Source organism: Gadus macrocephalus, chromosome 4 (genome assembly GCF_031168955.1).
Source record: "Gadus macrocephalus chromosome 4, ASM3116895v1".
In the NCBI taxonomy this organism is placed as follows: Eukaryota; Metazoa; Chordata; class Actinopteri; order Gadiformes; family Gadidae; genus Gadus; species Gadus macrocephalus.
Window position 1 is genome coordinate 12,646,944 of NC_082385.1, and position 21,698 is coordinate 12,668,641.

The following is a 21,698-nucleotide window of genomic DNA, read 5'->3' on the forward strand; positions in this document are numbered from 1 at the left end:
ACACACACACACACACACACACACACACACACACACACACACACACACACACACACACACACACACACACACACACACACACACACACACGCACGCACACACAGCTCGGTTTATTTTCTTTTTTCTTTGTCAATGACATGCTCATGCTGTTGACAGCCTAGTGGGCGGGAGTATAGTAGGGGCGTCATCACTAGTGGGCGTGGCTATAGTAGGGGCGTCATCATAGTGGGCGGGAGTATAGTGGGGTGCGTCATCTACTTCCAATAAAAGACACGACAGTCGCCTCCGCTCTACCGGCGAACATTGCATGCGACTGAAACGTGACGGGTCATTCAAACGAGATCTTTCTGGATTTTGAGAAACATTTATTAAGTCCCGTAGTAGAGATGTTTTGAGGACTGGTCGGGGTCTATCCTAGCTAATCTTGTTCATCAACGGAGAGTTATTCAAACATCTGCCTTTCATTTCCTGATCCCGCGCTCGCTGTCGTACTTTAATCCGCGGGATAATTAGCTCTCCCGCTAGAAGCTTCCATTTAAAGGATAAAGAAAGACAACGTGTGGTGAGTGGCCATGTTATGATTAATATTATAATATTTAATAAAGGATATATTAAATGTGATGACTGCGGTACTAACCTTCCGATCTGAATGGTGCGCTAACGTGTTAGCCCGGTGCTAGTAGCATCCTAGCTAAGGGATGAAACGGACCTATGTCCTGTCAGTGGACCTTATCAACACTCAGTAACTCACGGTTAACTAACTGGTTGGTTCATGAGTTCATTCATTGTAACAAATGACTGCCTCCCTCGGGGTCAACCTTAACTAACCAGTAACCTGGGACTACAATGGCTACTCGTTGCCTCTCATCCGCTCAGTTGAAGGAAGTAGCTTAAAATTACTACAAACCCAACCAGCTGCTTCATGCTATAGCCAGCATACATCCAGTCTCCATGTAGCGTATAACGTGGTGGCGTCACAGCGCTTCGTCCTCTGCCTGTGGAGCCGGAGGAAGTGTTGCTCTGATGAACAAATAACGATTACATCTACTCTATAGTTAACTAGCAGTGTCTGTGGTACTGACGACGACAACCTTTTTAGATGTAATACTAGTAATAATAAACATGATGATCATCATTTTGGTTATCCAAGATTCATTTGGCTCGTGCTGGACGTCTCTTATGAATTTCAGCACGTGCACATGAAAGCCGATAACCTATTAATAATGAATGATCATTCGTAATCAATCTTCCATCTAGACGGCATCGGACCATCTAACAACGCTATGCTAACCCTTAATGAAAGTACCATGAAATTCCAAAGCTTGTTAAACTGCCTAAATATAAATAATCGATTATCTTCTGCGACATTGCATATAAATGGCTACCGGGGAAGTTTGCGGGAAAGGCAGATAGGGGGCTCTCTTCAGCATAACAATGGAGATTCTTTACCCAAAGTCCACTGTTGGCTGTACAGTCTGCCCCGAGACGCCGCTGAACCAGATAATATGCTCGGTCTGTTGCTATGGGCCTGTACATCAATGAAAGTACTCTTCTCTTCTGTCTTTCAGGATGCACCTCCATTCACCCAACCTTACTATTGCATGATGGCCAGTAGATTAGGTTTTGTGATTGCCAAGAACCAAAGTATTGGCAAAATAATTAATATTACAGGATAACAATACGCTCACACTTCTAATTTACCTCTTATTTATTTCTAGCCTTGTTGGGTTATAGTTTACAGTATTTTGAGTCTTCATTTAACTAAGAGGCCTTGGACTCTGCCTATTTATTTACCTTGATACCTCTTATTACAGTAGCTGCTTCTAACAAATCGGTGGTTTCCCATCCATTTGACTGCTAAGATTCACTTTGTGTAGCCTATATTTACATCACGCACAATGGCTTCAACAACCATGGCTACACTACTCATCGTGGGCACGGCCGCCCTGGCCACCCAGGGGCCCATGACCGACTACATGTGGCTGCTGATCGTGGGCTTCATCATCGCCTTCATCCTGGCCTTCTCCGTGGGGGCCAACGATGTGGCAAATTCGTTCGGCACGGCGGTGGGCTCAGGGGTGGTCACCTTGCGGCAGGCCTGCATTCTGGCCACCGTGTTCGAGACGGTGGGCTCGGTTCTGCTCGGGGCCAAAGTCAGCGAGACGATCCGCAAGGGCATCATAGACGTGGGGATGTACAACGGCTCCGAGCATGTCCTGATGGCCGGGTCGGTCAGCGCCATGTTTGGTGAGTTCAGCCCGAGCGTAAGGTCCGGAGTATGGCTTGATTAGCAGTTGGGCAAGGCCAAATCAAGACCTGGGAGATTACATTTGTGTGTCAGGTTATAATACAATACAATGAAGGTCCGCATAAGAGTAGTGGCAATACACATTATGTCATTCTATCATTCACAATAAATTTATTAAAGGATTGCATTGTTGCGCTGTCCTTTCTATTCAGGGTCTGCCGTTTGGCAGCTGGCCGCATCATTTCTGAAGTTGCCCATTTCTGGAACACACTGCATTGTCGGAGCTACCATCGGCTTCTCCCTCGTAGCTAGAGGATCACAGGGAGTGAGGTGGCTGGAACTGCTTCGAATCGGTGAGTCATCGCCCTCATGGGACCCACGATGCCCTTTGTTCACTGGTGATTTAGGGAAGGTTTTTAAAAGTAGTTAGCTCCAAATCAAATCCTGTTGTATGGCATTTTGAGTACAATGTACAAAACTAGTATCAACGAAACTGGGAGAGCATTATACTATATTTTATTACATTGTTTTGTTTGTTTTTATAACGCTTAATAACACAATTCTGTTTTCTTTTACTACAGTAGTTTGTTTTTATGACCCTCGTCTGTTTTTTTTCCGTTCCAGTTGGCTCATGGTTCCTGAGCCCCCTGTTGTCTGGTCTCATGTCTGCTGTGGTTTTCTGGTTTGTGAGAAAGTTCATCTTGCATAAGGTGGGTTTCCTAATTCCCAGACTACACAAGAAACCTGAAAAGCAATGTCTTGACGATTTAGTAACAATCGAGCACACTGGATGTTGCTGTGGTTGCCTCCTGTAACGCAGTTTTGAATGCAACGAAAGAAGGCTATGAAAGTTCTGACGGTGCGTTCTGTTGTCCCTGTAGAAAGATCCAGTGCCCAACGGACTCAAGGCCCTCCCAGCCTTCTATGCACTCACCATGGGGACAAACCTGTTCTCCATTATGTACACTGGAGCTCCGAGTGAGTATCGCAATGCTACGTCTTTACCTCTGCATGCCTGCCCACAGCCCAAAATACACCCCTCCCTCAGACAGATGGATGCCCAGCCTTATTCCAAACCAAACCAGAATGTTTACCCTTTCACAGTAGGCCTGTTTATTTGAACGTGTTTTTGTGGTGGCTTCCTGTGGTACGATGTGGGTCATAGTTAAAGCTTTAAGAGATGAAAAACAGGAAATGCATCAAGCTTTTATAGGATATTTAACTTTTATTGTTGACGTCAAATGTTTCTTTCAAACCTTTTTTGTTTGTTGTTGTTTTGGAATGGAAGTGGGAAAACAGAAGTTAAGAGGTTGTATTGAATGACTCCAGTAGGTCAATTAACTTTCTGTATTGCTGAGTAATAAACCAGGTTCTGCCATTTCTTCAGAATTAAATGAGCAACTTTTGCTCCTTGTGTTTTCTTCTCTCTACAGGGCCTAACAGTTCAAGAAGTTAGCTGGCCTGGGCCATTTAATGGCGGCTACAGGCCAGAGTATGACCAGATATCATACACTCATGTGTATGTGCACACACCTCACCCTCTTTCACACAACATATCCCACTCAACGGACCATAGCCTCGCTGAGTCCAATACACTTGAGTCACATCGCCCTAGAGCTCTTCACACATTAGCCTTCACCCAGTAGCCATGAGGACCCGAACTCTGGGTTACATTCAGGAGACTGCAGTAGATTTCCATAAGCGTATCTTATGCAGGGCCCTTTATTGTTGTTACAAGCATTCAAACATTTAGAATGACTGAACTAGTTCAAACCCGATTTTTACACTGTTCCAACCCCCGCATGAGCAGGCTCATGTCTTTTCTGAAGAGAGAAGACACAAGCAGCCATTATCCCAAGGGTTTCAGGAACACTTAACGACCCTGAACCCTGATTAGTTATAGTAGGTGTAATTCAGCACCGCCACCTTTGTGGATTCAAGAATGGCATAATTTAGACGGAGATGAGTTCCACTCACTACTTTATGTTGAGTCTGAAAAATACTTTTTATGACGGGCTCTAAAAGTCAGCATTAATCCTATACCGAGGATGTGATTGGATATTGGGTTGCTACAGATGAAAGCGACAAATACCTATTGCTCCGCATTTTACTGCAGCCCAACAAGAGGTTGTCATGACAACATATGTTGCATTATTCATGAAGACCTCTTTGGTACGCGTAGCCTAGAAAAAGTAAAGAGAAGTTTGATCAGGACGTGAGCTGCATTGCCAAAGGGCTAGGTTAAGAGAAGTGTCTGAACTGTGTTTACTGCACTCTAGAACAGACTATTCAGGCTCTCCGTTTACGCCATGCCACATGTGGTTGTAGGGGCATAATGTTATGGGAACATGCTGTACTCACTGCTGTACAGAAGTCCCTGTTTCTCATTACCCAACCACACCCCTTATTCATGGACACCCACGTATTTCTAAGTCACATAATGATCACCCTTTATCATCGCAAGTAAACTACTGCAGGAGAAACTTATAACTAAAGATTTTATTTTATACTGCAGTGGAGTGACTTTAAAGCCGTGTTAAACTTTAAATGGAAGCAGAGATGTTCTATACACGCTTAGAGAAAAACCACCAGGACAGGTCTAGTTTCCTCCCATGTGTCCTCATCCCAGGTATAAATCGTCCGATGTTTGCAAGTCAAATCTCCCTGACTGGCCTGTTGCTTGGTTAGCGAAATGAGCACAGCCATCATGTCAGTATTCGTGGAACTAGGTCTGCGGTCTATAAATTTTACACTTGCTCAATCAGCCTTTCCTTTTATAATGGTGTACAAAACGCTATGTTCTGTTTCATACTAATCATAACATTTCAACCGCTTCACAACACATCGGCAGACGTCAATGCGCCTTAGCTGGAATGTCAATTTTCTGCCTGGTTTCCCCTTTGAAAAACAGACACGGCAGGGCTTTGCTTAGTGGACCTGAAGCCATCATCGACACACTGCTAGACACACTGCTAATCACAGCATAGTGCTGGGGAATGAACTCGGCTGTAGACGACAAAACCTTTGTGGTTAGCTTATTATAGTGCTGGCTGTTTACCGTTCAGGTATCAATAAGGTGTACAGTGATTCATTTTGAGGCTTTACATTTAAGGGATTTCCTTTTGAGCAGTATAGGAATGGGCCTAAACAAAGCGGAAAAAAAATCCAGTGTTTTCCATGAGACATGAGTCATAAACTATCAAAAGAAAATAACAAAAATAGGGGTGTGATGAGCTGGCTTTACAGGAAGGAGGGGGTGGAGGGAGGGTCAACAAAGCCCTTTATTGTGTAACGTGGGCCACGAGACGGTTAAGTTGGAGGGAGGGACTTGGAGTGTGGGTAAATTCCACTTCCTGAGCGATCTCATTCATTCCTGTGCATGTCTGTGGTTTGGACTAGCCACCTTTTGTGTAGGAGTGCTCCTCGTAAATCAAGCCTGTTTTCTGTTTCCCCTGCTCCTGTGTGTTCATAAAGATCTGACCCACGACTGCCTTTATTACACGATAATCGACTCCCAAATGCCCTGAATCTCTAAGGAACTATCTTCAACCCCCCCCCTCCTCCCACTTGCTCTCTTCTTAATGCTCCAGCCTCCCCTGGGCTTAACACCCCCTTGTTAAAGACTTCCCAATGATAGCGTCTGGTTGTCCCACACCTGCTTCCCCTCTGAAGCTCATGGGGGACATGCCTCAGCTGTTGGAGGGGGAAGGTCTCTCTGTCCCAGCCTCTTGCCACCGGTGCCCTTCAGACCCCCCCCCCCCCCCCCCCCCCTTTTACCGAGGGCATTGAGTTAACATTGCGTAACTAAATACACATGACACATGGGATGTTCAGTAGCTGCAGCATGTGAGAGCCACGACGTGGTGAGCAGCGCACCTCGGACTACTGGCCTAGCCAATTACCCACGAGGAAGCCTCTTATCTCAGTCGCTGGAATCTTCCGTTTGTTTTTGACAAACCGAAAGAATCCATTTCTCCACTCTGGATGGCTGAGGGCACCGTACCACAAGAGGCTGGGATGTTCTTCCCTCATTAAAGCAACCTGCTGACTTGCAGTCTCCTTATGACAACGGTGGCATCCCCGGGGCGTTAGAGCCCTGCCAGGCATGCGCTGCACTGCGACTGCTCTCGGCTCCCGATGCACATACTGTACTGCAGCCTTGGCACGCGGTCGTCCTTGACTCGCTCGCCTCCCCCTTCTTTATTCTTTCCTCCTCTCCCGTCGGCCTCCTGTACCAGTGTAAGGAATGCATTGTCCATGTGCAGGAAACTGTGTGTGTGTGTGTCACGACAGCCCAACGGCACAGTCACCCTTTCCTCTTGTGGGTGTCGTTAGACCTGTTCACTTGTGGTGTCTAATTGCACATGGTATATTACACTCGTGGCACAATGTGACTTTAGCCTTGAACACCACTGAGAGATGCTTTATGATGGCCAGGATTCACAGTAGCTCTGTCCTCTGCATGTTTAATTTACAGATCAATGTGGATCACTTTTTTGATGCCTGGGATCTTCTTGTCTTAGAATAGTCATTTTAACCTGTATTTTAATTTTATTTTGTTATGTTCTTTTTTTAAGTAGTTTTGGGCCTAGATTTTTTTTTTTTTTTGTGGTAGCATTCCGCTGCTATGGTTCTTAAAATGCCTTTCTCTCTCTCCGTTTTTCCTCTTCTCGTGTGTTTATTTGTATTTGTTTCCCCTGGGACCCATCAGTGCTGGGATTCGACAATTTCCCATGGTGGGTCACTTTGCTCATCTCCCTGGGCTTCTCCTTGGTCACTGCCCTGGTGGTGTGGTTCATCGTGTGCCCGTTCCTCAAGAGGAAGATTGAACGTAAGTAGTCCTACCAGTGTCTCAGTTCAGGTGACTCACTGTGACTAGGACAATTTTTTTTAACAACTATCCAGGACTGCTTTTGAAACACACGCACACACACCCTAAGCAAGAGATTTGGTCCTTCATGTTTAGTGTCAATCCGTTAATTTTATGAGCTTAGCCTAGTTCTGAACAGGGTTCTGTTGTTATAATGGAGGTGTTCCAAAGAAGAGATTTGTATAAAAGGACTAAGTTAGTAATCCTGATGAATAAACGCCACGTAGCCCTTCTACACAACGCATCCAGTGTGGTTGTACAAAATGAATGGCCTAGATTAGTTGATTTAAAATGGTGCGTCAGACGGCACCCAGTTAATTGACTTTGCAAATATTTAAACAAATACAAGACTAGCATCCTAAGGTCCATACTTTGAGGATGTTCGCTAAATATTTGTCCCAATTCTGCCTAAGAGCATTGAGCCAGTAGCAGTAGCATGTAGCAGTAGCACAGGGGTCTGAGATCAGACAATGTTTTTTTTTAAATCAGACAATACCATATTGATTCACATTGTTTCCAGAAGTCAAGGTGGGAATTTGAAGCTTAATCTTGGGAGTCATGATCTGTCTGGGTTTCACTCCCGTCTCCTAGACCGAAGCTTCCTAATTGGGTCATGTTAATCTGCTAATTGGCCTTCAACACTTTAACAGAAATAGCAACAGGTTGACATGGAACGGTAACATAAGCCAATGCGTCAGGTTTTTGTTCCGGTAAGGCCTTGGCTCCCCAAGGACTGGCATGTGATGTTGTAATTCAATATCACTTATCGTAGCACATCACATGAGCCAGAAGCTTGCATTGATCTAATACAAGGTAGCTGCTATGATGGACTTTAGGTACTTGGTTGGTGACGTCAAATGACTCAAAGATATGACTCTGTGTGCGTTCCCTCCTCTGGTCAGGCGGCCGCACACAGCTGCTCATATTACACTACGTGTCACGTGACTAACCCATGCCCTTTCCCCCACCAGGAGACCTGAAGGCGTCCAGCCCCTCTGAGAGCCCCCTGATGGAGAAGAGGGAGCTCCCGGAGCTCCCGGAGCCCCAGTGCCCCATCCTCAAGCCGGCCCCCACCCCTCCCCTGGCCCCGGAGAGCGACTCCGCCCAGCCCGTGGCAGAGGAGCGGCGGGTCGCCTTCAACATCGGAGACTCTGACGACGGCGACAAGGAACGCAAGGTCGGGTTCGCCATCGGAGACACGGACGAGAACGACTACAGCGCTGCCAACGGGGGTGAGGGGTTTAAAAACAACATCCTACAGGCCACAGTTTTTGTTGACGTTTGGGGCTTGTTTAACCCTCGCTTTCCTGTGTTTACCAGGTTCCCCGAAGCCCCAGGCCAACGGCGCGCCGGCCATCTCCGCCAACCAAGCCCAGTTCAACCAGCAGGTGCAGTTCTCCAGCCAGCAGGCCCACATCCCCAGCAACGGCTACAGCCACTACCACACCGTGCACAAGGACTCGGGGCTGTACAAGGACCTGCTGCATAAGCTGCACCTGGCCCGCGTGGGCGACTGCATGGGCGAGGCCGGCGACCGGCCCATCCGCCGCAACAACAGCTACACCTCCTACACCATGGCCATCATCGGCATGCACGGCGAGTTCAAGCACCGCGAGGGCGAGTTCCACGACGGCGCCAAGGCCGCCGGCGAGGACCGGAAGCGAATCCGCATGGACAGCTACACGAGCTACTGCAACGCGGTGGCGGAGCACGCCGCCCCCGAGGGCGTGGAGGAGGCCGACGTCACCCTGGAGATGGCCCAGGCGGAGGGGGCCGGCAGCCACGGCTCCCTGGAGGAGGACCGGCTGGAGAAGGACCGCCCCGAGGTGTCCACCCTCTTCCAGTTCCTGCAGATCCTCACCGCCTGCTTCGGCTCCTTCGCCCACGGAGGCAACGACGTCAGGTACCCTCGGGGCTTTTCTCTCCGCGGGTCGCGGGTGGACCCTCTGCCGACCGAGCCGTTGCTATGAATGTGTCGGCTGTACTTCTGACCGCCAGGAGGCTGGATTGAGTTCCTCGTCCCCAAGTGCTGAACAAGTCGTATCTCTGTTGCAGTAACGCCATCGGCCCGCTGGTGGCGCTGTGGCTGGTTTACACCAGTGGCAGCGTGGAGTCGGCCGAGCCCACGCCCATCTGGCTGCTGCTGTACGGAGGAGTGGGCATCTGTGCCGGTCTGTGGGTGTGGGGCCGCCGGGTGATCCAGACCATGGGCCGAGACCTCACGCCCATCACCCCCTCAAGGTGCTCACACCACACTGGACTCGACACGCTAACCTAGGACGGCCTCCGCTACAGACGGCTCTCGTATGCCACGTTTCCTCTCGAGCGGTTTGGTTCGGTGCGGCTCGGGTGTCGCCGGTGGAAACGCTAGCCAGATTTGGCGTGTCCGAGTTGTCCCCCTCCGAGCCAGCCAGCCCGACCGAGCTGCTCCACCCGGTGGGAACGAGGCATTGGCCCCTGTCCCAGGACTCTTACCCGCTGTCCATGGGCAGCTTCTGGGCCTGACGGGACTTGTGCTGTGTTCCAATATCCATGCTTCTATGAGTGCACTTAAACGTAGTATACTATCCGCACTCACTAAGTGCGCTCATTTTCAGATGTCAGTGTTGTTCCAAATCGAATACGTGGTGCACTAACCAGAAATAACGATCACGACTGCCGCCGCGGCTCCTCCCCCGCAATGAACATCCCGGTTTGAACGTTGCACTCTTTACGCCTAGCAGCTAGCAGCTATAAAAACTACAAAATTACTCTTAATGCAGGTTATGTGGAAAATACGCCGAATTTGGCTCAGCCTGGCCCCGCCCTCTTCCGCTACGTAGCTAAGATGGCTGCCGTTGAATACGAAAAGTGTACATCGTTTCCACACTTCGCGGTTTGACCGTTTGGAGTACACCATCCGGGTCCTTTCAGTACACTTATTTTCGCCCGTTCTTAATCGGAACGCCCTACGTACTCGGACTAGTATGGATATTGGAACACGGCATTGTATCTGCTGTCCCGGGGCAGCTTTCGGTCCTGACGCCCTGTCCAGAAAGGACACTTACCCCACTCTCCCTGACCACTTCCTGTCCAGACATGAGTCATACCCAGTATCTTATATTAGCATCTCTGCTCAGACACAGTCTTCTGATGATGAACTCTGTACTTATTTTGTTTCTCTTTCCCCCCCCCCCCCGCAGTGGTTTCAGCATTGAGCTGGCCTCCGCCCTGACAGTGGTGGTTGCCTCCAACATCGGACTGCCCGTTTCCACCACCCACTGCAAGGTAAGCTGGTCAGCGTGGTCCCACAGCCAGACTCTGAGCATAATGAGGACACTGTCTTAAACATGTGGGTGGAGGGAGGGCAGACTGGCTCCCCACTGGGCAGTCTGGGTCTAAAAATAGCACGGCTCAGTCCAAATAAGTGGCATCACTTGGGGAAATGGGAAGAGAAGATTCCAGGGCCACATTACCTCATGTGTTTGGCGACACAGATGTGTTTTGAAGAGGAGTAACGGGTCCTTCCCTGCGTTCTCTTCCAGGTGGGCTCAGTGGTGGCGGTGGGATGGCTGCGCTCCAAGAAGGCGGTGGACTGGCGTCTGTTCCGCAACATCTTCATGGCCTGGTTCGTGACGGTGCCCATCTCGGGCCTAATCAGCGCGGCCATCATGGCGGTGTTCGTCTACGGCATCCTCTGAAGGGTGGAGACGCCAGCCCCGAGAGGGGGCGAGGAGAGACACTGTGCCCTGGCACGCGCGTCGGAGGCCCAGAAGCGGTGGCTTGGAAAAGGAGGTCATGGCGTACGCAGACCTCCAGGCCACCACTTTCGGGAGAGGAAGGGAGGAGAGGAAATGTTGGGAGGGGGAGGGTTGTGAAATGGGCCTGTGGTTCTTTTATACTACATTATTCTCCACCTCAAGTTGGTGGTTTATTTCCGTTTGGGCCTGGTCCCTTTGATTTCCTTTTTGTCTGGGTGGATAAAAGAATGATTTGTTATACTTCGGTCCCCACAAATCTGTAGAGCAAAACAAAACGCACCAACTTTTGTTTCATTACTTTTTAAATTCTTTCCTCAACTATATGGGTGTATATAGATATATACATGCAGCCCTCTTTCTTGGGCATCTTATTACAGGAGATTATGAAAAACGAATGGAGAGGAAAAAAAACAATGCAATATTATTTTAATTTTTTTGCAGCTGTGAACATACAGCTCAGTGAACATTCTCAGTGGCAGCCCTGGCTGTATGTTTTGATGCAAAAAAACGAGGTTATTGTGCGTGGCTTTTAAATGTGTCAAGTTCTTTATATTTTTTTGGTATTACTGAAATGTTTTGATTTGGTCTTGTCATGAACCGCCGGTTTAGATTATTTTTTTATATATTAAAAAAAGCCCCTTTAGACTAGCTGGTTGAAAGGCACCATTTTAAAAAAGGTTCATAAAATAAGTAACCATTAATGGGTTTATGTCAAGCATGCTTAGGACTATTTATACATGACCAAATAACATGGAGCTTAGTGATTGTAATAGCTTGACTCTACCCTTCAAGAATGAGTCGCAAACTCGGAACAGAAACGCATCAATATCATGACCCTGACTCAAGGTCGGACTGTAGTTCCCCACCAGTGTCCCCTGCTACACACCTCAACACTGACCTCGTAACGCGCATTCACTCTAAATGTATTACAATGTCAACGCACACATTTAGCTCTCAAAATGAATATCCTTACATCCTGTTAAACTTGACCACGTGGTTAGAGGCTGTAGTTCCGTCTGCCAACATGGACTGGCGCTCCCTAATAATATAACCTTTTTCTTGCACTGTACATCTGCCTAGAGTTTTGGGCTGCTTTCTATGTTGGCCTTTTCTCCCTTTTGTTTTCTTGAAGTTGTTGACTGACTGGGATGCCCTGAGTGAGGAGATCATTGACCGGGTTGTATTGTGGCGTAGAGATAAATGGGAACACGCCCCTGACAAAGCACCATCACATGGTCATGTGGCTGCAGCACCAACCGTTTTAGACCTATAGATGCAGTAGTTGCCTTACTTATGTCCCCCTTTAGGTACCAAAGAAGAGATTGATTTAGCTATGTTTTTTTAAAAAAAACGCACACCAAGCTGTTGCTATGTCCTGACCAGCAAGACAGTATAAAAATGTATTAAAAACCAAATAAAAAAACGGAAAAGTTAAAACTACCTCTGGCTTTGAAGTTCTTTCAAGCACGAAATGATCAATATGACGGCTTCTAAAACATGTAGCTCCTATGCAGCTTAACAAGAACGACGTCACATGAAGAGTAAGAGGGATAGTTCCCTTTATTTGGAAGTAAAATGTTTCACACCGTGGTGTGCATCAGCTACTGGTAGACCGCAGAAGCGCTGCAATCCTGCGTCCACTGCACTGCATCATTCCACCAGATCTGTGACAGAATAGTTCTCCTTAGAACGGCAGCACACCCCCCCCCCCCCCCGCAATATTGTTTTCAACGTGACATGAATGGCCTGATTCTGCAGCTCACGTGATGTGAGATTAATATGTGAAGAACAAAACAAACGCCTACCGAGTATTGTGAATACACAGGGGATGTTAACCGTCGACCATTGAACTTTGACCTCTGACTCAAATGACACCACCTTTTATTATCGAACGGTGCATCTGCGCTTCGGAAATAGCAACAGCAAGGCGACACGCTATAAATCAAGCACATTGGTCACCGGGGGAGGCTGTCTGAATGGCCTGGATCTGTGTACTAGTTTCAAAGGCTGTTATCAAACAGTGTGCTGTCCTTGAAGCGTCGACCTAGAACAGGCTATACCTACACTATTGGATATTTAGCCATATTAGTTTTATGATTATCGTTAATGTATCCTTATAAATGTAATATGAGGCTACAGTATAATGAGATGTCACTGGGCTCTAGTGCAACCTCCGATCCCGACAGGCGTCGCGTTGCGTTCATCTGTGGCTGCGGAGGAACAACATTAGATTATAGTTGCCATGAGAGAAAGTATGGCATTTAAGAAATGGAAAGGATCCCGGTGACTAACACGTTACCAAAGTTGGTGATCTTTTCGGTCTCTGTCTCGTGGTGCTCTGGAAAAAAACAGAACATTATTCGGTGTTCTTTTTAGACTACAATATGAGGAAAAATGTTATAAAACCAGTTTAACTTTATGGTAGGGCAATTTAACAAATGTTTGATTGTTTAGAAGGCAGCATTGCGACTTTAGACCTAGGCCTACTATAAGTCTTAACTCACCACGTCTCTGTCTCATGCCTGTCATAAATAGAAAATCACAGAATTTAGATTTTGCGTACAAGTTTGGCGTCTTATTTATTGGAAAAGTGTGTTTATTTTATTAATATTATTGGCCTTACCATCTGTGTCCTCAGTTGACTCTGATGATGATTCTGTTAAATAAATCACAATAAGGGTAAAACCTTTTAACTATTATTCAGTTTAATTAAAAAATATAATAATCTTATAAAGAAGCCCAAAAATGTACAAAGGCGGCCATTGAGTGCCGCTCTCAGGCCACTTTTTGAACCGCAGTCCGTTTCTCTTACCCTCGTGCGAGGTGACGGATTTATCATCGCCCTCTGTGGGAGGAATGTATTAAGACAAGTTACGCAATGGCAATGCTAAACAGAATTGGCCAATTCCCTTGTAATCTTTCGTTGTTTTGTACATGATAGTATACACATTAAAATGTATATGACACACCTTTGCTGTCATCACCTGCTGCAACTTGCTCCACCACTGTGGGGAAAACAGATTGGTCATTCAGTTACACAACACTGAATTGTGAAGACATGGAAGCATTGCAAAAAGTAGTAGGGAGTAGTCTAAAACTAACCTACCAGTTTCAACATGAACAGCCTCTGGGAATGGAGATTAGATATAAGAAAGATTGGTTTAACAACAATTTTTATTTATTACTGACGTTCAACAACAAATCATTCTTGGATTTGGGAGAATGATATTAATGACTTAATTTCTCACCCAAGTAACGTGAATCCTCGGTGTGTTCCTCTTTAAAAGAGTAAAGAATGTTAATGATAATGAATAATGCAGAATTGACTCGCTATTTAAAGGGATTTTAACTTTTAAAAAGCAATTCTTTAATAATGAATTGTGCTATAATGAGATCCTTATTTTTATCTTACCATTCTTCTGAGCAGCCTCAAACTCAATTTGATCTGCATAAAAACATGAAAATGATTAATCCTAAGTAAAACCATGTTGCTCACATACACATACACACACACACACACACACACACGTTGTTTTCATGTAATACAACATCACTGTACCAGTTTTCTGCAGTTCAGTCAATTCAGCAACTGGAACTTCGGCAACTGGAAAAGAAACAAAAGGAAGGAGGTTTGTGGGGAATATTCATGGTCCTAACATTATAACTCCTCAATATTCCACAATGTGTCCCTCACCTTCCTCAACCACGGCGTCCTCCTTCTCTTTGGTCTCCAGAGAGGCAGACAGGGCTGGGGAGGTCATCATAAGTAAACTAGTAAGGCCGGGTAAACACACTTTAAAAGACCATTTTAAGATGCTTTGGTAGAATAGTGTACCAAAGCAAATAGAATAGTGTACCAAAGATAATGGAGAACAAAGTTAAATGTATGCTAAGGTTATGATTAAGTTATGATTGAGTTCTGTAAGAGACACTGAGAAGGGAAACTAAATGGAGTGAGCTCATACAGCAATGTATGGCTGTTGTACGTTCCCAAAAGCAAATAACTATGGAAATAACTTTTTCATTTCAGAAAATGTTAACCATCTCTTCATCAACAGGATACAACTTGAACTCTAAAGTCCTCAACGCTCTCTGTTATGAATGATTGTTAACAAAATACATAAATAACTCAATATTATCATGCATCCTTCTCTGTTATGACCGTTAACGAAATACATAACTAATAAATAACTCAATGTTATCATGCATCGTTCTTACCCGTCTGGAATCCAGCCAAAGCTAGGAAGAGAAACAGAGGTACCAGAGACTTCATCTTGGCTTGGGTTTCTGACAATGCTGGTCAACAATGATCCACAAAGGGGTTATCTCAGGGATGGAGAGATCTGTGAGTGGCAGGTGTGTAGCCCGGTCCAACATTGAGGACCAGGGGGCTGTCGTCAGCCTCTTATATCATCTCATCACATGCTTGGCGGCGGTGGTACCATTGTCCCATCCGCTACCTGAACAGATGCCAGCTGGGCCGCACGTCCCCAGCAGACACCACACACACAGCCGGCTCATTCAGGCCTTCAATGGGGGCCATTGTGTGCTGCCGGGTCACACGCCTCCCGCTGCCATGTTGCTCTTTGCATGCTGGGGGGAAAGGGATGAAACAAAAGTAAATAAACAACGGGCGCTTCCTGTTTTTATTTTTTTAAGGGATGAAAACAGTGACGCCACAGTAGGCCAAAGTAAAGGTCGTTCCCATGAGACATTTTATCACACATTGTGCAGGCTGCCATACAATTTCCATTTCAAATTAAGGTTTTCCATACCTTTTGCATATTTGCCTAGGGATTCTATTCCCTTATAATACACTTAAGAGAAGAGAATAATTTTGGCAATGCAAAAGGAACCACATAAATAGTAATTACAAAATACTAAAGGATATTTTTACAGAAGTAAACTAAGGCCCAAGCACTTGTGAACCATACAAACGTCATAAATGACTAGAACTTTAATATATGTGCCTGTGCCAAGTGATAGGAATTTACCAATTTATTTTAATCAATTGATTTATAATCGTACATTTTAAATCAATTGTATTTCCTTGTCTTGCACTCTCACTCACGCAAAACAGGTCTCGCAAAAATATAAAAAAAGCTCTTAGAAAGACAATACACATCTAACATCTCATTACTTTATTGTAAACATTTAAAACTCCAGACATCATGGGTCAAACTTCCCAGAAGATTTTTATTCTTTTCTTTTCCGGTTCCATCCGTATTTTTGTTAGTTCAATTGGTTTGGTTTTAGATGGGACTCAATTGTATAAAATAAAAAACGAACACACTATTTGGCGGATTAAAGTGCACTATCAATTATTATATATTGCTACGTCTCTAAACAGACCATCGTTCAAAGGCTCTTAGAAAACATTAAAACTACAAGTGGTCTTCCCTCCAGTGATTAAAAGGAGAAATGGAGCCCTCATGCTAGGAATGTACTAGAATTGTTATCTTTTTATAAGCTAAAGCTTCATTCATTTCTTGTATATAAGTGTATTGGTGGACTCTATCCCAGTAGAAATTGCATTATTTACATCATTTGATGAAATAAAGATTGTCTTGTAGATTTAAGGCACCACAACATGAAAACCAACAGCAGGAAAGTATGTAATGCTTTTCTAAAACAGTCAGTGTGATGGACTTCCCTCTGTGACGGCTTCTGTACACTGTTAGAATAACAGGGACCCCTAATCCCGCTATGAAAATAGAATTTACAACTCACACGTCTCATAAAGATACAAGACACTGTTGTAACTCAATGAGACTTGCCTGATTAAATAAAGGTTTTAATTGAATTCAGTAGTATGCCAAAAGGGAGTTATTATCATGTTGTAAAAAAACAACATTAGTCAATCCGAAACATATGTGGGTTATTAGTTAACGACACATTGAATGACTAAGTCAAAGGACTACACTGTTTTAACCGACTATAATATGTTCTCTTGTTGTGTGTGACAGCACGAGAGAGACATTTTTAACAACTTTGCATAATCCACATGATTCAAGCAGGGAGCCAGTTCCCCAGAGCAGCATAAACCAAGTGCCCTGGTCACATGACAGCACCTACACATGAAAGTACATGGTGTTGTTCCACCGTTACCTGATAAGAATGTTCCTCAATAGGAATGGAAGAGGAATATCAATATTGACAGATTGATACTGCTGTGGCTCGAATATCGTTGCTTCCCAGGCATCACTGTGCATTTTTTTTATCATGCTTTGGAGTGTTTTTCATTATTAATTTACTCCTTCCTTTTTACCAGGTTGAAAATATATCAATTTATTTTAAATAATAATTGTAATTTAATTCTTCAATATTATGTCCTGAAATTTCGGATCCATTGAGTATTATCTCATCTCGACTTATCTGGATGTATTTCTAATGATCCTTGAATCACAATAATCCCTCTTCAGATACTTGAAGGCGGGTGTCTGTTGAAGTTTAAAACTATTGGATCTTCCCAGTGACCCTCTGGATCGGCCATAACCAATCGCTAACGAATCACGTTGCGTGCAGGCTGTAAACAAACCAATCACCGTGCGTGTAGATGTCTGTCAACGAGAGCTGACTTTAACGTCATAGATCTCAGCCACTCCCTCTGTTCGCAAAATGTAGACAGAGAAAACCCACTAACATGCCGCAGACCAAGACCTAGTACTGAAGGGAAATTCAAATTGAGCGGAAGTACTTTAAGTAGTATTTTACCTCAATTAATAGCCAAATAAAAAATACAGCAAAATACAGTACACCAAACAAGCTCCAGTTTGCTTACATCTTCAGTGCAACGAAGAAAATAAAAAAGTGGATCAGGCCCGGTCGTATCGTACTCCCTCCCTCCCTCCCTCCCTCCCCTAACCCCTCCCCCTCACAGCTCCCCCCGGAGGCGCACGTGCAGGTCCTCCTGGTCGATCTTGCCGGTCAGCGCGTGCCAGCGGTGGTGCGCCAGCAGGGCGGCGTTGCGCGCGGCGATGGCGCTCATCTCCATGGCGCTGGCCGCCCACTCCACGGCGTTCAGGTAGTACAGCCGGTCGTGGAGCACGAAGGGCGGGGTCCGGCGGTGCGGCGGCCGGTACGCCGGGTACGCCAGCCAGCGGGTCTCCGACGCCCCGGAGTCCCGGGACAGGAAGACGGCGTCCAGCTGCGCCTCGGTGAGCGGCCGCGGGGAGAAGATCTTCCAGACGGAGGGCGTGCTGGCGGGGGGCCGGCGGTACCCCGGGGGGATGGTGACGGGGTCCACGGAGCTCAGGCTGTTCAGGAAGCAGCCCTCGGCGTCCGTGGTCAGCACGTCGGACACGGTGAAGTCGGACGGCTTCTGGCGGGTGCCCAGGTAGGAGACGTTGAGCAGGCCGTGCACCAGGGTGGACACCGTCTGGTGGAAGCGGCCCGGGTAGTGCGACGGGATGGGCGGGGAGAAGCCCGGGAAGCTGATGTCCGACTTGCCCGTGTGGAGGGGCGTGGCCACGATGACGATGTCGTACAGGGAGTGGGCGGGGCCGGAGACCCCGACATAGTTCACCTCGTAGAAGCTGGTTGTGGTGCCTGGGGGCGGGCGGGAAAAAAGAAGAGGCGTCACTGGTTTGAAGACATTGTGCTAAAAGTTCTTCAAGGAAAGACAAACGTATGCTCATAAAAAACAAGCCTCAATGTAGACTGTGTACATTGGGGATCAAACCCAGTACCCTTTTGGCTGAGTGTCGAACACACTAGTCATTAGGGCTGGGTAAAAATATCAATAGAGACATTTTTCATTATACTCTAGAAGCGAGCATGCCTAAATGTACATGCCCTTTTACATTTGTCCATGTTATGATTATTACTTTTATGCTGCAAGTTTAGCTCAGGGAACAATACTATACAATTGTGTATTCCCTTTTTGATAGTTAAAGCAAAATGAAATGGTTAATTCATTTTGAAATGGTTAATTCTAAATAATATTTAGGTATTTTTGTCATCTGCACGTATTATTGAATCGATATCGAAGCAATTGGATCAATATCGAATCGAAATAGAATCGAATGAAGACCTAAAGAATCAAATTGAATTGTGAGGTACCTGGATATACCCAGCCCTACTCGTCATTATACCATACAGTTAACATTTCTAAGCAGTTCATTAATGCCGAAACAATACAGTACCTTAGAGTACAATAAAGTAAATATATAATACTTTACAGTATAGAATAATATAGTACAGTTCAGTATAGGCTGCCAGTGCAGTATAGAACAGTAAAGTAAAGTTTACTACAGTATAATATAGTACAAGACAAACGGCACACCTTACCCGCCTTGGATGGTCTAACTTTGACCGAAATGGAGGCGACGCGTGCGGGAATGAGCTCAGCCCTGCTGTGGTACAGCAGCCCTGAACACACCATCTTATTGCCCCCGTCCACGGCCCACAGACCAGAGTCTGCCCCAGCCAGCGACACAGCACCTACAGAGGCACACACACACACACACACACACACACACACACACACACACACACACACACACACACACACACACACACACACACACACACACACACACACACACACACACACACACACACACACACACTTTGAAGAAGGGACGGTGGTGAATGAGAGAACTATGAGCGCCCGTATTACCACACAGTGTAAGTCGGATCAGTGATTGCACGCCATTTCAACTCCAGCCGACCAGCGGTTACCCTTCGCCACCAGGGAGGTGTCGGAGAAGTCTAAGAGGCCCCACTCACATTGTGAAGTCGCAAAGGCCACAATTAAAACAGAACGACTTGACCCTTCTCTCAACCGGGTGTGATGGAGGGGGAGGGGCATACCGACAAAGCCGTTGACACGGACACTCTGACCGTAGTTGACCCGTGTGATGGGCGCCACGATGTTGTTCAGGAAGACCTGGGAGAAGCCCTCGCCTAGCATGGCCTCCTCCAGCGTCTGATTGGCCAGCGTGAGGAAGCTGTCGCCCCCCATGGCGTGCAGAAGCTGCTCCACCGTGGAGAAGGAGTAGCCAAACTGCTGGTACTGGTAGATCCTGCAGGGACAGTGGACCACGTCACCACATTAATACACTCCATAGGACAGCTCACCATTTTATATTCATATAGTATTTTAGAAAACTAAAAAAAACTTTCAGTGGGTTCAGACAGATGCCGTTAAGGAGCAGGTAGGTGTTAGGGGGTCATCTTGTCTAGGAGGCCCTTCAGGGTGAGTACATCGGTGATTTAACCCTGGGAGTTTGACACCCTAATCACAACACTGTCCTCTCCTCTTTTTCATGGAAACTGCACTGTGAGGCTTCTAGTTCAGAATAACGTTAACAAGTTGGAGTGAGACTACGGTTGGCCTTACCTCATGAACTTATCGAGGACACCTTCCACCCACATCTGCATGCGCAGGAAGTTAAAGCCGTAGCGCCACAGCATACGCAACATGTTGACAATAAACCAGTCGCTCTCTTCGAAGGTCAGCTCCTTCCCGTCGAAGATGGCCATTTTGGAAGGAACATTTTCCCTTTGACTTATACCTATTGAAATCAAATGACCATGAATTGTCCAAGTATGAATACAATCCAATTACAATGATCTATCCGATTAATTCCACTGATTCATACAGATATATTCAATCGTCTTTGAAAGTGTTTAGTAGCCATACCGAGGTTGTCTATAAAGTGCTTCATGTGAAGGTTTAAGGGATGGATCACGGAACCACCGGTCTCATATTCCTGGTCCCCCATCTTCACCGTGGCTAGCCGTCCGCCCACGTTCTCAGGCTCAAACACATCGATCTTCACCCCCACGCCGAACTCCTGCCTCAGGAAGTAGGCTGTTGCAGTACCCCCAATGCCGGCCCCCACCACAGCTGTTAAGACACACTACACATTAAAAGCTGAAAAAAGAGACATTACACATTGAAAGCTGGTAAAATATACACTGTATAATATAGCTGGTCAAAGAGAAATCACACATTAAAAGCTGGTCAAAGAGATAATACACATTAAAAAATGGTAAAAGTGACCTGACACATTAAAAGCTGCTCGGCTTAACAACATGCTTTTGAAAAATGAAATGTTATTTTTGTAAAGCATTATTTTGTAGCAGTAGATCAAGGGCCGTGTTACCTATTCTTTTAGGTTGTTCTCGCAGTCCAGGGTCGGATGCTAGGGTCCTCCGGCCGGCCTGACAGAGCCCCAGGAACAGGATCGTCCTCAGCGATACGGTCTTTATACTCATTGTGCAAATTTAATAATCATCAGTCATAGGCATCTGGGAAAGGAGACATATGAACGTCACCAGTAAGGAAATACTTCCTCCAGAGCTTTGGTCAAAGATCATGTCAATAGAATATAGTGATCGTGCATGGATTTATTAAATAAGTACATCCCACTGAATTTCAACATCAAAGTGAAGACTGGTCCTAGTGACCAAAATCCATGATGTAGTAGATGACAGCTCAGTGTCTCTCTGGAGGTCCACTTACCTGTGACCAGTGACCTGTAGGAGTCACGTTAGGACGAATAGTGGATCAACCACCTCCAAGATACTCAACTAATGTCTGCAACTTACGATATTACTCTAGCGACATCACACTCACGATTTCAAAGCAACGGTATTAAACGAAGGGTAATAAACTACGGATATTAAACTGCAAAAGCTGTGCCCAGTACCCTTTTTTAACCAATATACTGGTAGAATAATACATAAACACTTTGAACGAAGTTTACTTCTGGAGTTGCTAGCGTCTAAACACTGTCAAGTTAAAGTGGCTATACATATACAAGAATTCCGGTGATAATATCGCATGGACTTCACATTAAGAGTTGTTCGTCTTCTTTGCTGTTTAACATAA

The 21,698-nt window shown here is 45.9% G+C and overlaps 2 protein-coding genes across 2 annotated transcripts; one reads left to right on the forward strand and one right to left on the reverse strand.

Moving 5' to 3' along the window:
• Window positions 1–251: 251 nt before the first annotated feature.
• On the forward strand, window positions 252–12,298 carry slc20a1b (solute carrier family 20 member 1b). Its single transcript, XM_060050307.1, has 11 exons — window positions 252–562; window positions 1,569–2,247; window positions 2,461–2,601; window positions 2,873–2,958; window positions 3,130–3,226; window positions 6,960–7,079; window positions 8,090–8,350; window positions 8,439–9,021; window positions 9,174–9,359; window positions 10,301–10,385; window positions 10,643–12,298. The coding sequence occupies exons 2-11, from the start codon at window positions 1,899–1,901 to the stop codon at window positions 10,796–10,798; spliced, it is 2,064 nt and encodes a 687-aa protein (XP_059906290.1). The 5' UTR covers window positions 252–562; window positions 1,569–1,898; the 3' UTR covers window positions 10,799–12,298.
• A 3,686-nt stretch (window positions 12,299–15,984) lies between these two features.
• Window positions 15,985–21,622, reverse strand: pcyox1 (prenylcysteine oxidase 1). The gene is made up of 7 exons (XM_060050308.1): window positions 21,330–21,622; window positions 20,971–21,115; window positions 20,505–20,711; window positions 20,202–20,376; window positions 19,673–19,884; window positions 19,148–19,300; window positions 15,985–18,406 (listed from the first exon to the last, which is right to left on the reverse strand). Exons 2-7 carry the CDS (start codon window positions 21,080–21,082, stop codon window positions 17,733–17,735), a joined length of 1,533 nt encoding a protein of 510 aa, XP_059906291.1. The 5' UTR covers window positions 21,083–21,115; window positions 21,330–21,622; the 3' UTR covers window positions 15,985–17,732.
• Between the last annotated feature and the right edge of the window lie 76 nt (window positions 21,623–21,698).

Coding starts and splice junctions, on each gene's coding strand:
- slc20a1b (XM_060050307.1), top strand. CDS start 1,899: ATGGCTTCAACAACCATGGCTACACTACTCATCGTGGGCACGGCCGCC. Junction 8,351..8,438: donor CTACAGCGCTGCCAACGGGG/GTGAGGGGTTTA, acceptor TGTGTTTACCAG/GTTCCCCGAAGCCCCAGGCC. Junction 9,360..10,300: donor ACGCCCATCACCCCCTCAAG/GTGCTCACACCA, acceptor CCCCCCCCGCAG/TGGTTTCAGCATTGAGCTGG.
- pcyox1 (XM_060050308.1), bottom strand. CDS start 21,082: ATGAGTATAAAGACCGTATCGCTGAGGACGATCCTGTTCCTGGGGCTC. Junction 19,885..20,201: donor GTCCTCGATAAGTTCATGAG/GTAAGGCCAACC, acceptor CTGTCCCTGCAG/GATCTACCAGTACCAGCAGT. Junction 18,407..19,147: donor AGTTAGACCATCCAAGGCGG/GTAAGGTGTGCC, acceptor GCCCGCCCCCAG/GCACCACAACCAGCTTCTAC.